This window comes from Osmia bicornis, chromosome 5 (assembly GCF_907164935.1).
Source record: "Osmia bicornis bicornis chromosome 5, iOsmBic2.1, whole genome shotgun sequence".
Classification (NCBI taxonomy): Eukaryota; Metazoa; Arthropoda; class Insecta; order Hymenoptera; family Megachilidae; genus Osmia; species Osmia bicornis.
Genome location: NC_060220.1, coordinates 8,063,000 through 8,080,047, shown reverse-complemented (window position 1 = coordinate 8,080,047; position 17,048 = coordinate 8,063,000). Strand labels below are relative to the sequence as shown.

The 17,048-nt window shown below is 36.5% G+C and overlaps 2 protein-coding genes across 6 annotated transcripts in view; one reads left to right on the top strand and one right to left on the bottom strand.

Moving 5' to 3' along the window:
* Positions 1-16,796, bottom strand: part of LOC114878072 (BAI1-associated protein 3) — a 62,486-nt gene extending 45,690 nt beyond the window's left edge. For 2 of the 5 annotated variants that reach the window (XM_029191464.2, XM_029191465.2), the window contains exons 1-2: positions 14,413-14,500; positions 9,142-9,268 (exon numbers count right to left, since the gene is read on the bottom strand). The gene's annotated coding sequence lies outside the window, so the exon portion shown is untranslated. Of the gene's footprint in view, positions 1-3,211; positions 3,427-9,141; positions 9,269-14,412; positions 14,535-16,598 lie in introns of those variants that run through there. The other 3 variants (XM_029191460.2, XM_046285613.1, XM_029191459.2) reach the window with 3 other exon arrangements.
* Positions 14,761-16,479, top strand: LOC114878075 (THUMP domain-containing protein 1 homolog). Its single transcript, XM_029191470.2, has 6 exons — positions 14,761-14,902; positions 14,981-15,184; positions 15,248-15,409; positions 15,489-15,733; positions 15,808-16,039; positions 16,119-16,479. Exons 2-6 carry the CDS (start codon positions 14,996-14,998, stop codon positions 16,224-16,226), a joined length of 936 nt encoding a protein of 311 aa, XP_029047303.2. The 5' UTR covers positions 14,761-14,902; positions 14,981-14,995; the 3' UTR covers positions 16,227-16,479.
* Positions 16,797-17,048: the final 252 nt, after the last annotated feature.

Here is a 17,048-nt window from a genome sequence, read left to right as displayed (position 1 = left end):
AAGAATGGTCCTGGAAAACTATTCGCTGTTTGCGGCTTAGTATTTTTCAAATTTAACAAATGTCTTCTACGGTTTATATAGAGTTATAACAATTTGAAATTATTAACTTTTGTGATTCTTCAATGTTTAATAAACTGTAAGAATGATAAGTTTTGGAAATGTAATTTCAAAGCTCGATGATAAAAATGAAAGAATGTTAAAATTCAAATAGTCTACGTTTCTGGCGGAAAATTTCAAACCATTTCTCACTCGCGAGGAAAATTATTTTCTTAAAAGGGATAGAAATATTCGCGACGTTTCTAAGACATTGCGAATGAGATTTGCGAGGGGCAACCAGGGAGAACGGTGCTCGAAAGTCTTGGAACATTAAGCAATAGCTTTCCTCCATTCTTTCAGTGAAATCGTTCCAGTGAGGTCAACGAGAGATTACGACGGCATCGGAAGCAAAAGTCGAGCAACGCCACGAAACCTACCGATCGATCGGTGTCCAAAGCCACGTAAGTACTCGTCCTTTTTTTTTTCTTCGCGCTTCTGCACGCCGACGACACGATAAATAATTCCTCGTAATTGCTTCACACCGCGGCTGGTCCTCTAACGACATTTTATGTCAGGTATTGACGTTAACGCGATCTCGTTGCGAATAAACCACTCGATCGATCTCTTTAACGAATGACGTTTCGGAAAACTGTCATTACGGGTAATAAAATAGAAAATTGTAAAAGAAAATATAGCGAAATGTCATTGAAAGACGGAAGAAAAATCGCCTGATTCGATTGGAAACGCTTAATTATCCATAAACCTTCTATAACGAACCTCGTATGATATTGATTTCCAAACGATCAAGAACAGAAATGTGTCGTATAATAACTCATTTTTCTTGAGGGAACAAACCCAGGCTCCCGTTGGTTACATGCTATCCGGTTTTTACGTCACTTACCCTACGTCCTTCCTATTGTTCGGCATATTTTTCCCAATAAACGGTTCATTTGCATCGATTTCGATGGTCGACGAGGCGAGTATTGGGAAAGCGTACGGCGCCGTGGTTCCAATATTAAGCGCTGGCCGTGGTTACTCGGACAAATCGGCAGCAACCGGCTCGTTCAAGGCGATTTTTATCGAAAGAAGCTTTCTTTTATCACTCATACCCCTTTCCCACATTTTCGTTCGTACTCTTTATAAAATTCCACATTGGCAGCAGCTGGTTGATACTCCGCTCGACTTTAGAACAATAAAATGTTCGAAATCATCCATTTCTTATTTTCACGTCATACCGGAGTCATTAAAAATGAATAATGACGTAAAAATGAACGACGAATAATACCGATGTAAGCATAGTTAATTGTCGCTAATTATTTTGCGTAATTGAATATCCTCGCTCGGCTGTTCATTAGTAATACGTATCAATTACAAAAGAGCGTTCATTATTAACGTTGATTCAAATTTATAAAGGAAAAGAATTCTTCCGTATAATTCTGTCGATTATCTTCGAAACTTCGAAAGAAATTTCAGGATTAAGATAGCTCGAGTATCTTTGGCGGAAATTTTTCTTAATCGCGGATGACACTTTAATTAAAGTTGGTATTTAAACGACCGTTGGAAGGGTCAAACGAACGAACAAATAAATGAAGGTTAAATCACTGTTGTTGTTTCACAGTGGTCCCATGGAAATTACACTCGGCCAGGACATTTCTCGGGCAAACCTCGAAATAATTACGAGATAACCGAAAAGCCCTCAATTAGCATTTTCGTTTACTCGGCGATGCGAATGACAGAGCGTAGTCTAATCCCACACACGATTCTAAAAGCAGGATATCGTCCTACATTTACCCTGAAGAGGAAGCTAATTTCAATTTTCCACGGAATTTGATAATAAAGAAGAAACGCAGTCCAATTACAAGTATTACCCAGAGGCTTGTTTCTCGATCTTATTGTTAGATAAGTCGATGGGAAATGAATCGCTGTGTTGCTCGGAGAATAAATATTGTTCCTGAAGAAAGGTACGAGCGTAAAGATCCGTAACAAATCGACATTCCTCGGGGAAGAAGTTACAACGACGCGAAAGTCTCGAAGGAGTTGTTCGGCTTGCGATGAATCAAAGCCCGACACTTAAATTTATTCGCTTCGTTTAGCAATAATTCATCGTCGAAGCTCTCTTTTCGCATCGTTCCACATCTATTAATATCCGCTTCTGTTTATCTTTGAAACTTTGATGAATCGTCTTTCAAATCCTGCAGAGTTAATCTCCTCGCATTGTTTCTTTCAGCTTCGTAGCTGAAAGCACGAGTTTAACGAAAGATCGTCTAAAAGAAAAAATTCTTAACTTCATTCGCGAACATTCGTTTGTACTCTCGTTAGTCGAGTGTGTTTTTCTACGACACTGGAACGGTTTACATACGTCAGTGCATAGAAAACAAGGACGCGGGATGAAATATTCGTAGCAACAAACAAAAACCTATCGAACCGGGTCCAGTTTATTTAAAACCGAACGTACGAGCTCTAAAATTACGACCTCCGACCTTCGAAATTCGGGCTTTGTCCGTTGAAATTTTCTCTTCGAAAAATCCACGCACGCGATTACCTTCGCCACCTTTTTGCTTGATTACCCCTTTTTTCATCCGTATCTCAAAACGTACCTCACTATAAGTCCATCGGTTTATTTCGCCTCGCTCCACCTTTCTCCTCGGTGAAAATATGGAAACGGCGAGGGAAAATTGTACGGAAAGCGAGGGAGAATGTGACATTATCAAGACGTAAACAGAAAGGATCGTAAACGCTGCTCGTAAAGCGTATTAAAGACAGGCTTTCAAGTTTAAAGCTCGTAAGGATAATAATCTCTTATGAAACGAGCGTGGAAATCAGTAATCGTTTTGTACGACACACTTCTGATATCTTAAATTACGATAGGGTGGAATAAAATATGAAAATTTTATTCCATTCAAGTGCTCGATTTTATTCAAATTGTAACACATTTGTACGAGTTCCTTACGTCTGAGTCACAAATTATCCTGGCTCCACCATTCAAGGGTTACTAATTGTTCACGTGGTGTGCCAATTAATCGATAGAGTACAATTATTCCACAAAAGCACGGTTTCTATAAGTGTCATTTTTAGGTAAACAAACATGTGGATCATGAACGATCCGGATATTCAAGAAATCACAACACCCTCCGATGGAAGGCGAATAAAAGGTACGCTGACCCTTGATACTCACCGTTTCCGTCGGCCGTCCGATGGGAGGACTCCCGACTTGACCCACTGGAATTTTCACGCCAGACAAATCCAGTCGTCTTCCGATAGTACCAGATAAGATCGACGTTGATGCACGATGTAACGAGAGAATAAAAAAAAAAAAAATCGTGCACGAAGAAATGAGCGCGTCTGAACGGTCGCGATGAAATAGCCACTTGTAGAGCCGGCGGATGACCGGGCGCGTAAACTAGACTGGCGGGTTCGCAAACAGGTGAGATGCCGTCGCGTGCCCGTCTTTCTCTGTCTTCCTTTCTCCTTCTCTTTCCATCCCACCCTGTTGTTCCCCCACCACTCGGTAAACTCGGTTGGTCCCTTTTCCCTCTCGCTCCCTCTTATCGAAGCATCCCTCTACCCCTATGCTCCTCCCACTCCTGCGTGTTCGAACGCCGGTTAACCATCTCTCTCTACCGATCCTGACGCGTATCAACCCCTAACCTGGTGCGTTTTTCCCCCCCGTGAAATTTCATCATTTTCCCTCTTCCAACGAGCTTTTGTTTTTACACCTATCGCCAAGCATCCTTAACGTCAGCCTCTTTCGATTTATCATTCCTTCGACTTCCTTTAGCGAACGACTTCCCTCCACCCTCGACGCTACTCCTAACACTACTTTTTTACTTTTCCCTCTTCCGGTTTCCTCTCTGTCTCTTTCGAACCTCGCTTCGTTCCTCTCGCTACCTTTCTCGCTCTATCGCGTACAACCCTACCCAGGAGCACGGGGTAGTCTCCCTACCCCCTGCAGGGGTTACAACCGGAGGTACTTGCGTGCGCACCACGTCCATCGATCTATTTCAGCTCACCTACGCTCCTGGCAAGCCTGGCCTCTACCTGCACGCCTGCCTGTGCGTTTATAGGTGCGTTCACACTAACCATAGGTGCGGACCAACGAGCCAGAGAGATGTTTTATCGTCCTCCGTCCGGGGACAATGTTAACCGCGTACGAGTGTTGTAATAAGGGAGGATTTCGATGGATCGACCGGAAGAGAGGATATCGATCTGGCAAGGTGGGAAATAAAAAAAAAAAGGCTCGTTCCCCGGCTTGATATTTATGACAGATTGACGAGGCGGATTCGATCGTTTTACCCCGCAATACGATCCTAGTATACGGTTTCATTATATCACCAGCAGAATTAGATCGACGAGTAGACGATACGTATTTGGCTTCGAAATCGTAATAATAAATTTCAAATTAAATCTTCTTAATTGGGGATGTTGAAATACATTTAATTAGCGATTGAGTGCAGGTACGTGTTACCCTTTCCGAAGGGATGGAATCAATGCACGGAAGAAACTTTGGACGAAGCTTTGGACGTGGTTCCTTGGTCACGTATCTGGGACCATGATACGTGGCGTTACATATAATCGTACTCTAATACCAGGTATTAATTATAAATTGAAACGATTAATAGGGAGACTGATATAGAGGTCAACGGTGCCTAAGGATTATGAAGAAAATTATTATTCACTTAATTACGCAATCTCGACGTTGCACGAACTTTGTAAAACATGCGAGCAATTTAACCGGTTGAATTGTCCAACTTTTCACAGGTAAAAGAAGAGAAAGGGGAGAATTAACATATTTCAGCAGAAGTATCGAGGAACGAGGAAGTTTCCTGAATAGCGAGAAATCCGAAGGAGAGTGGCTAAAGGGGAATTGGAAGCACAGGACAGACCACAGGGATTTCATACCTTCCGGACTTGTGAGAGATCTTCAAAATGAGATTCAGTCAATATCGGGCTTTAGAACCGGTGGAACGAAAGTGGCAGACGAGAAAAGAGTGAGGGAACCGGATGTAGGATAATGTGTATTTGGTGAAATTGTTAGGGTACATCGTTTACGTGTTACACTATCCGTGAATGAAGCAGATGCTGCCAGTTTCGCTCCACCATTTAGAGTACCAGATGCACCCCTTGAAACTTTTCCTCCTTTTACTATCTCGGGTTTCTCTTGGAGAAATCTTAGCTACCAATTACCATTTAAACTGATACTAGAATTAAAGGAAATCTTTCAGCTAACTTTGCTTGCAAAATGTAGACTGATGATTATATGAAAAAACGATTGTTCCAATTTAAAAATTGACCATTTTTTATCCTTATCCTCTTAGAGACCTTAAATTATCCGGTTGTATCGAGACGGGAATATTAAACGCAATCCATTGATAGAACTGCAGGTAAATGCAATTTTCTGACTCGGAATTCCGCGAAACGATAGGAGAATCGTTTGTTAAAGATCTTCGAAGCAACCGGCGTATAAATTTCAAGCTAAGCCGGAGGTAAAATCTGATGTAGTTAGGATCACGTTCAGCCATTCTAAAGGCATCGGATCACGATAGACTACGAGGAATCGTGGATCGCACTTGACCGATTTTCAATAACCAGAACGGCTTTAGGTATCGGCAAATCATTCGTGTTCCCTGGTTATATTGTACAGAGGACACATTGTATTCGTTTCAGTTCTTTGAACAAGCTTATATGATGTTTGTTATTAAATACGAAATCACATCGTGCCATTCGCAACGCTTTTGTTATACGGGAAAGGATCAACTTTTGTCGATTCGTTTTAAAATATTTTTCCTCATTGAAAAGCGTACCGATTTTCAACCTTTCGCTATTAAGAACTCCAGTCATCCGATCTAAAGAGCTTACAACTCGAAATAGGATTATTCGTTCGAATAATGTTACCTCTAATTGAAAATTGTTATTTGTTGAACACTTTATTTTCGAAACGACTCGTCAATATTTCATCTCATCCTAATTAAATCACCTTTATTGGTATATATTTTTTTAATTACTGCTTTTGAAAAGTAATTCACTTTCCTGTTTTTTTTTTCCTTTTTTCGAAGGCAGATACGTATCGCAAACAAACTGTGAAAAATATTTTATCCCGGCGTTATCGAGCTCGTACTCCCTTTTTTTTTTTTATAAGGTACGAGTAAAAACGAAGCGTGAAAAATATTTTATTCAAAAATTGAGATCACTTATTAAAAATGTACTTGACTGTTAAAATTAAAAGCTCATGGTTGAATAATTAATTCTAAAGGTATTTGTACGCGATTTGTTGGACGTAACTGAAACTTCTGCTAAAATAATACACTGCTCTTCTCATATTTCATTTTACTCGATTCACGTTGTTTTCAAGCGTAATTTCCTTGGGAAACGTAAGCCCACAGGAATAATGGAACACGAACGATTTGCTGCAAGGCAGCAATAGTTTCAAACGTTCACTCTAACAATACGTGTTACATTTCTCGCATAAAATTTGATCTACTTTGTAATAATTTTGAAAAATAAATACAATTAACTTTCGTTTAGTTCCGTAAAGTATTCTGGAAAAATATGAAGATTTGTATACCGTAGGAACCGTATAATCATAGTGCAGTAATAACACCTGCAAAAGATTTATGGGAACGAAAGTTTCAAATGTATAACGCGTTATACTCAGGAGACGAATAACTTTCGGCCTTTTTAATGAGATTCCGTTGCGACGACGAAATCTGGGAAACTGAGCTCCAAGAATCCACGAAAATTATGTAGCGTTCACTTTTCAACAACACCGGGACGTTATTTACATCTTTCTATTTGCATTATCATTGTCTCGGATTGAATACGAAAGGAGAATTAGCGAGAATTTTAGATATAATGGATGGACACTTAAGAACGAATTAAAAAATATATATACACTAATTAAAATTAAAATTAATATGGAAATTAATATTACTCCTGTTGCCTAAACTATTTTATCAATTTCAGAAAGATGATATTATTCTACCATAAGGAATGCAAATTACGAAATGTTTTTGCAGAATTTTGAAACAACTTTCTCGAGGTGATATTATCTGTCGATCACCTGGGAAGGATTTATTTTTCAAATAGAAAATTTCTTTAGAAACACAACGAGCTCAAACTATCAACGGGTTTTCAATTTATTTTAACTTGTTTAAATTGCTTCGTCGTTTGCCTCAAAGGCAGGGAAAGATGGAACGCGATAAAACGATCAAGTATAAATTTATATTCCCTTCCAGGCGAACCCTCAAGGCAGAGTCAACATTTTGGAAAGAACCGAATTCTAAACAGAACGTTATCGAATATGGTCCAAAGAAATTCTATCGTCGCTTAATATAATTTAATTGAATTCCTCTGTTTTAACCTTCGTGCGATGAAGTCATTTCGTTTCTTTCCATTCTTTCTTTCGTTCCTTCATTTTGATAAGTTAAAACTTTTCCTCTGTATAATATATCTGGTTGGTCTGAGAGTGAAGTTTTCAAATATCGAATCGCTAAGGACGATTCGGGAAGTTGGATAAACTGGTCGACAATCGTACGAGGGATCTGCACAATCTTCCTGTCCAAGGATTCCTTTCGATCCGGTTCATTGATCTTGATACATACATTACGATTAGATGGTAGCCGAGAGATTAAAAGTTGAATTTCGCGTCTGGTAGAGAAGATCCGACTGCCTTTTGATATTTCTACGGATAAAACTCGTTAAATTTCCGCCCTGTTGCCTTCCACCTGGCCCTTACCGATTTAATCTACTGTTAACGTTAACAACATTCAATTAAGGGCAACGCGTATACTTATCACGGTACGCTTCCTTCCAAATTGGATGGTAAAATTGTCAAATTGCTGAATGTGTCGTTAATTTTAATTTACTATTTCTCAATCGTCAGATGGAAATCGATAAATAAAATTCAGATTTCACGTGACGCATGATCGACTTTTGTTTACGGGCACTTGATTAACTTGATTTCTGAACAGAAAGCCGACCCCGCCAGTGACACAGAAATTGATCTTAAGATTAGATCAGAGCTACACAATGGTGCATTGTTCATTCAGCGATACCAGATTGACCCGAACGAAACTTAAATTGAATTAAATTTCTAACGAACTCTGAGCTACACGTTTCATCGAATCGGGATTTCAAGCGAACCCTCGCCAGCAATTAATAAATCAATGGTTAACGATCAAATCTTTCCCGATATACAAGTATTAAATTTAACGAGAAATCATGATCACCGTTGGCAACTTGAGGACACTCCGAAGACAGATATGGAGTCTGGGGAACAAGAAGATAAACATAGATCGTAAACTTGGGTTGGCACGTAGTTTTGAAAAATTTGCATACGAAAAGCCCTGTAGATGCCACAACTACGTGAATCTGTTTAAGGAAATGTGCCATCGTCGCTTAGGTCCCTAATATAAGGGGCTTTGTTCATATACGCTTGTTAAATTTTCCTTATTTATATTACAGCCTTCCTTAAAATAAAAAAATAAAAAATACGAAACTTTCATATATTGGAAAACTAAATAAAGAGAAAGGAAACAAAATAGCTCTGCGAGAAAAACTGAATTTTCTGGGTCACCCAATGTGTGTTTATTATCTAACAGGAACCATCGCGTAATCGTATATGTACGTGTTTTCTGCTTTTCCACACAATTTTGCAACAACAGTGTTGTACAAAGAGGGTCAGGGGGATGAAATAGCCAGGAGTTAGAATAAATTTCTAGGGCACACGAACGTGCCGAGCTGAGAGGTTTCCGAGGACGGTTAGCGAGCAACATGAATACGAAAAGGGTTACCCTACCCTTGGAACAGAGACGTAATCCCTTCGACCGACATTTCCACGTACTCGACTTTGACTCGTCAGAGCGATTTTCAGATCTTCCCTCGAGCATCCCGCTGATTTCATCGGATCACCGAAAAACCGCGCTTTATTTACTTCAGGATGTATCATCGCATCTCGAAATCAATTTTAAGATGGATTTCAACATTTCAAATGTGATACGATTTCGTTTTAAAGAGGATATACCCGTTCGTATTCTTATTCGTATCTTAAACTGGAAAATACGTGGATCAAGAAAATAATTTGTCGCAAAGGAAAGAATGACCACTTACCGAATTGGATGAGAGAGATTACGTTTCCTGTACGGTCAATCTTCTTCGGTGAAGGATACTGAATGGTCAGATTGATCGAACATTGATGGATTCCAGTGGATTCCTGCCAAGAGGGTTGAATTTCTACCTGAGAAAAAAGATAAGTGATATAAATTGAGCATGTGCTGATCGGTGAAATAAATGATTCCAATCGTTCAGATTTCATTCCGATTACTCAGCGGTCAAAGTCGTGATATATTTTCCATAGGCTTTCAACACTCGAAGTGATACAGTGAAATAGGTATAGCCTTGTGTTCTGTGGTATAAATCGATCAAATTTATCGAAGGCAAATTCAATAAAAAAATTAATAAAAAGGAAATCATTGTTCTGTTAAATGGATGTTAAATCCTTGCATTTCGAACTAGATTACTGCGTCAATCAATAAGCATTAGCACTGTATCATCCCTTGTGCAATATTTACTCCGCTGTTCGTTCTAATTATGGAAATGAACCGTTATAATTAGTTTCGCACTTGTATGTTCACGTGTACATCTTCCTTGCTTCTCGCAATTGTAAATGTTTTCGTGTGATCCTTAGGCTACTTAAATGATGAATAATTTTATTTCTCCAATTTCTCAATTTGATAAAAAAAAAAAATTAAATTTAGGTAACGAAGCTGTTAACGCAAAAGTACGAAACCAGTACTTTCTCAATTGCAGTGTACCTAACAAAGAATTTCGTTGACGTCAAGCAGTCATTATCTTCGATTGAACGGATGAAGTGTTTATGAAAATAATATTAGCAGAGACGAAAATAATTGACTATTTTTGTACTTCCTCGTACAAAAGAAAATGAAACGTTACATGCCCCTTCGAACAGGCCATTATATTGATAATTATGAGAGACAGTACATTTCAGTGCCATACTCAAGATGAGCAAGCTGTAGAATATTTGACCAGAAATTTCCGATAGCCTGGTTATCGAAAATCTGTTCAATCTTCGGGTTCGTTGACCGGAAGGAGCACTTCGGTGTCTTTTTTTCCTGCGCTTCAGCCCCGATGGAAATCTGACATTCAAAGAAGCAACAGACGCGAAGTAGTAAAAATATTCTTCGCTAAGGTTTTCAGATTTCTCTGGAAATTATTTTTTTATTCGAAGTTCCTTTTTCTTGATAACGTAAACGAATTAAAAATTATCTATATCGAAGTGGATTTTATTTAAAAAAAAATCCTAAAAGCCTTATTGGAAAGCTTCGTATTATACGGTATGCAGAGAAAAGATAAGCAAAAAAGAGGTAAAAAGAGTCGAAACCGAAGCAGAAGGTAAAAATGATGGAAACAGAGTGAGAGAAAAGAGACAGATCGTGAGGATACTAGTGTAAAACGTGTATCGAATATCGTGTATCGGAAATCAATGTTCGCAACGCCTGTTGCCACAATGCATGCAATGCATTTGTTTGATTTCATGAAAATATGGATTGCGTAGACGTATGCGTGAGGAATGTTCATGGCATTTGACATTTATTTTTGCGCTACCAGTTGCATGTTTCGATATTTCAATGCGTTCTGTCGAATACCAAATAATTTTATTCGACCTTTCAATGGAGATAAATTGACCTATTGTTCAGAATAATAATTTAATTATCGAGGAAATGTTTTGTCTTTGATCGAAGGTTCGTTTCCTTTATTTAGTTAACGTCAGGTATACCTCTAAACAAAATTATTTATAACAAAATTGGAAACCTAATGGGATAATCACATCTATTCCTGTGCTTTGAAATATAACACAATATTCTACCACAATTCCGAAATATCTATATATGTATATTATTTCGTGGTTAATATTACATAATAGTATATTAATCCATTCTGTAACCAATTTCCTACACCGTGACCACAATTCCGCAGCCACGCATCTGCAAATGTACCGAAATTGCAGAGAAATGTAGTAAATTGAAGCAAATAGAGAAATTAATGGACATTCTATGGAAATTCTTGATAATCGATCAAATTCCTTTAAATTGAGGAACTTTTTGACAAATAAAGGAAAATAGAGAGGTATTAATTTTGAACAGATTAGAGATAATTTTCAGAAATTCCACCAGTGTGATGAAAAAGAATGAAATGTTCTTCCAACGAAAGGGATGGAATATTGAAATTTTCATCAATTGAGTTTTAACGTGTACTTGATTTACTGTCAACGTTTGTGACACGTTCACATGGTGTTCCAATTCTCTACGGTACTCCCATCAAACTAATAGAATTTCTGATGCAAGTTTCACTGCAATGGGTATTCAATCACTATTAAACCTTGCTGAGTAATAACCATTACAACGTTCATTAATCCTGGTTCTTGTAACAGATGATACACTACCGTGATCTTAAATCAACCCCTTTCTATTCCCTAAGGAGATATTTTCCAAACTAACTGTTACATGTCGAATATTTTACGATTATGTATTATTAATAAGAAGAAAATTCATTCTGGAACACCTGATACTTTCACGGAAAGAGGATGACTGGATCGTAACACGCAGAATAAATATGAAAATTTTCAAGGAAACTAAGATATTCTTGGCACGCGTTTTGAAAATACGTTTTTCAAAAAACTATCTGCATTATGCACTTCGGTGCACACAAATTTACTTATGTAATGTCACCTTCAAATTCCGGCAAATTCGAAGAGACATTTCCACGACGACGCGTTTCAAGAATATGTAAATATCCAAAATCAATGTTAAAATTTCAATAAAGTTGCATCACGTATTAGCTACTTCTATTTCATTAATACTAAACCTGCTCGCTTGCGCACTGAATTAATTATTCTTCGACTTTAGAACATCTAACTCTGGCATTAGCGAAACTTTCCAAACTAGCGAAATTTTCATTATTTATTTAAAGGAACAGCCTGAATTCAAAGAGTGGACAGTTTCCAGCCTTTCAAGACCGTCATACAGGTGAATTGGACCACGTACAAAGGACAATGGTAGGTAATAGCCAATTCTGAAACTGAACAGGAAGGGAAAATTGCATGTTGTTAGAAATCGTGAATGGAGAATCATATGTTTCGTAAGTAATAAAAAAAATTGTGAAAAACAAACAGCATCACGAACTGTATTCTATGTTTTCATTTTCTATTTTTCCTCGCTTGATAAAACAAAATCAAAAGTTTTAAAAGTACCAAAGTATACAGTTTATATTGTTTTATGGTGTTTCGTTGGAAGAAAGGTAATTAAATTCCAAAGACACAGAGGGTGCAGTTTACCCCGAAAACTACGTTCGTTTCGTTTAAGTTTACTTTGATACGCTTCCGAGACCGACTTTTTCTTCTCGTCGTACGTAATTACTTCGCAACAGCGCTTCGATTAATTGGCAAGCTTTCACGTTAACTGTGCTACCTCCAGAGAACTTGGATACCGATTGACTGGTTCCACGTAACACCTTTACGTGAACCTGTATAGAAAACAACAAATTTCATGTTACAAAGCGAAGAAATCTTGGCTTTATATAAGCTTCCTGTGAACGATTAACTCGTAGTCAACAACGATCTCCAACAACCGAGATTTAACGTCGATGAGTAAATGATTTGCGAAGGAATAGAAATTACGAAGAAATGTAGAACGAAACAATGAAACAATTTATTGTAACATCTCCGCGCTATCGCTTCAATTATTCAACTTCGAGGAAGAATCTTCAGCGATGTTCGAACTATCACTGTGCTAATCGAACAGACACATACGTTCGATCGATGTCAATTAAGACGAAGGCCATATCGCTTTGTTATCTGTTAGGTGACAAAGGCTGTCAGGGAGCCTTTGAAATCTCGTCAAGATCACGGAAACAGATCGACTGGTCTGTGGCTAATCGAAAGTGAAACGCAACAGCTCTCTCCAAAATCACAGCTAATATTAATATTATAGTAGACTCTCGTTATATTGCCGCGGTGAGGGTAAACATTTTTTAAGCTTCCAAACTCTAATTAACTAATCATTTACAATTTTTACATTTATCATTACACTGGAAGTCGTACGCTCTCTCTAAAATCACAGCTAATATTAATATTACAGTAGACTCTCGTTATATTGCCGCGGTGAAGGTAAAAACTTGTTAAGCTTCCAAACTCTAATTAACTAATCATTTACAATTACACTGGAAGTCGTACGCTCTCTCCAAAATCACAACTAATATTAGTATTACAGTCTCTCGTTATATTGCCGCGGTGAGGGTAAAAATTTGTTAAGCTTCCAAACTCTAATTAACTAATCGAGCCCGCCCAAGCCCGTAATATCGGGTACCCGCGCATCCCCACTGGATATACTCAGATTACTTTATGGCATTGTCAAATACGACCTGACACGCCACCGTATATTACCAACGAATAATGACCCTGATAACGGCGTCACGTGCCGTTTTAGATAAATTCCTGAAATGTTTCAACAGCTATTCGCGAATCGCTCGACTGGAATAGAGATCAACAAACATCGATTCATTTTGCCTTTCGATTATAACGGGACCCGAATTTAATGAAGAAAAATTGAATTTGTGATATATCACAATAAATTAATTTGGTAAATGTATAGTAGTCAATATATGCACATACTAATTCGATGACTAAATGTATTCATAAGCTATGAAATTTAAACTTTAATAAAAGCATCTGCTCAGGTTGCAGTTTAATGAGTGCATTCACTAGGAAGCAACAATAATCCTATTAAAAATAATACACACGACGCATGATGTATTTCCATTTAAATAATGCTTTTTAAATCGCGAAATTTTAACTTCAAAAGTTTCACAGCAACGTGTTATTAAACTACCGCTGCTTATCAGGAAGTCGACATTTTCGTGACCTCAAAATTGCGAGCGTGAGTCGTAACCAGCGACAATTCCCATTATCGCAAACGTCTATCATTGAATGCATCTTTGTAGTAAATGAAGCATGAAAGCACATTTTCCCGGGAACGTGTAACTTTGTTAAAATTTTACCTCCAAAGATAACATTACACCTCGCGTTTCTTTATTTTCATTTCTTTTTCCGCCTACGTTTCCAGCAATTGCATATTTTATCTGATCAGAAATTGTATTTACGAATAACTGCCTCCATTTTTGAAATTTTGTTACAGAAACATCATTGATGTATAAATAAGTCGTTATACGAAAATGTAATATCATAATCGTTATTTCCAATTAAAAAAAGAATAGGAGAATATGTTTATTAATTAAAATTAATGAATTTTTTAGTTGGATAACTATTTAATTACTATTATTAAAGAGAAATAAAAATATACTCACCCTCGGGATTTGCTTGCCGCTACGTACTGGTGCTGCACCATGCGGCCAACTCTGGCGAATGTTTTGTACAGCACCATGCATGGTAGACTTCTCCATCTCTGGCTGCTGCAGATACCTAAAAACTATGATTATTTTTTATTCTAATTCCTGCCATTAAAAGCGCAAAATTAATTCTAATTGATATAAATAGTAGGGTGTGACACGAAAATGGCAAAGGTTTGTGTCTATAAAAATATGAAATCAGCTAGGATAGATTCCTACATTTTGTAAAAATTGACCGCATCAAGCAGCACTTTACCGAACCAAGCAAAACCCGGGCGTGTTACTATCTCTGTATTAATCGATTTGCACTTTAATTGAAGCTATGGAATCACGTGGAAATGGTTTATAAACTCAACGTGTTGTAAACATAATGCAAGTTGAATTCACTGAATAGCTTGATTAAATTTCAAATTTGAACGATTATTGAAATATTTTTTAATACAACAGGGTAAGTCTATCATCATCAATATCTTATTGTTATTAATTATAGCATAGCAAATAATACAAAAAATTTATGTCTATCCAGGTATCTATTATAAAAATGGATATTCAGAAACGAAAAAGAAGTTTTTATAACAATAATAAGAAAAAACATAAGCAATTTAATTTGGAACCAGGAATGATCGGTTTCTTATGCACATGCAATTATCGCGAGAAAGATTGTATCCGCGATGCTTATAAATTACTTAATGAATTTGCTGATGAAATTTATGGATCGAATACCACAAAGGTATAGTGTAAATATAGTTGAATACCACAAAGATAAATAAACTAAATCTCTCTTTGATTCAAGGATTCTAACAATGATAATATAGAAGGATCTGAAATAAAAAAACAGGATTCTGTCTCTGATACTGAAAAAAGCGATGAAGAAGACATATCAACTGCTTTAAACAAAGAAATTAAAGAATTGAAAACAGAATATGCTAAGCCAGTGGATTTCAGAAGATTTCAGGTAAAGTTTGGAGAAAAAATTGGAATTTTTTTTTAGAAAAATTGTCAAATAAACATTGTTTTTTTAATCTTGTGTTTAGATAGTTGATACTGGCGTGAAAAACGTAATTTTTGTAAGAAGTTCCTTAACAAATCCCTTGGAATTGGTGACTAAAATTATTACAGAATTGGATAAAACAAAGCAACAACGTACAAGATTCTTACTAAGATTACTTCCAATTGAAGTTGTATGCAAAGCTTATATGACTGATATAAAATTGAAAGCAGATGCAATGCTTGAAAAATACTTTGCACAAGAACCAAAAACATTTAGTATTGTTTTCAAGTAAGATTTTTAACATTTAAATTGTAATCTTAATCAATTTTTACATCCAATATAATTATAAAATATAATTTTAGTCGTCATAGCAATAATAATATAAACAGAGAACAAGTTATTGAAGATTTAGCTGGATTAATAAGCAAGAAGAATCCTGGAAACAAAGCGGATCTAAAAAATCCAGAGATTGCTGTAGTAGTTGAAGTGATACGAGGTGTTTGTCTAATATCTATTGCTCCACATTATTATAAATTCAAGAAATACAATTTATTGGAGATATGTAATATAAAAGAACCTGCAGATAATGCAAAGGTAGTAAAAAGATCAATAATTTAAACTACTAAATTTACATTGCAGTATTACATATAATATGCATACTTAAAATTTTTAGAAAAGTAATACTGATGAAACAGAAGAGTCAAAAATAAATAAAGATACAAAAGAGGATACAGATTTATCACAGAAGACAACAGATGATAACAAAGAATCAGAAAACTGATACAAATTGTATTAACATTTATGTAATAAATGTATTGGCTGTACTTAGATTAAGCATTAAAAAAACATTGTTTTCTTTTCATGATTAATAGAATACAATTATGTACATAAAATATCATATGTACATCAGATTGTTTGTAACATTTACTTTTTTATTATTTATATATTTGTAAAGTCAAAAAGTAGTATGTAAACTTATAAGAAAAGTGTATAATATATCATTTCTATATTAATAAATATTTTTCATAGTCAAATTTTTCTACAGTTTATAATTACATTTAAATCGAGTAAAACACAATTGAAACAAAATATAACCCAACTACGCAGTTCCTCTCACCTAATTATTTATTACTTATTTCACAAGAAAACAAACCTGTTTCGCGCAACTCAAGGGGACCCTTCTACTCTTATTTCTAACTTTGAAGCACTTTATGACACTTCGATGTCACATACACGGTGGACAAAAATATGTGAACACAGAAAGCAACCGATTAACATCGAAGGTTGAAGAGTATACTGAATATAAAGACGCCGGATATGCTGCGCAGTGTCACCACGCACTTGCGCAGACGAAGTATGCTTGAGCCAATCAGAGTTAACCATGCGCAAAACGAACGGAAACTCGTCGCCATCAGGAATGGTTCTTTGCTGGACGAATAATTGAGCTGCTGGCACGAGGTAAATTTGACTATTTTGTTTGCATATAACTCGAGGTTTTTTTAGAGCGTCGTAGAAAATAACGTTTGTTTACTATAATGTATATACATTAATGTTAAAGTATAGTTAAAATATCTTAAACTTTTGGGATGAAAAATAAACGGCT

Bases quoted from the DNA above. Each gene is read 5' to 3' on its own strand.
- LOC114878075 (XM_029191470.2), top strand. From the start codon at position 14,996: ATGGATATTCAGAAACGAAAAAGAAGTTTTTATAACAATAATAAGAAA. The intron at 15,185-15,247 runs GTATAGTGTAAA...CTTTGATTCAAG, and splicing joins ATGGATCGAATACCACAAAG to GATTCTAACAATGATAATAT. The intron at 15,734-15,807 runs GTAAGATTTTTA...ATATAATTTTAG, and splicing joins ACATTTAGTATTGTTTTCAA to TCGTCATAGCAATAATAATA.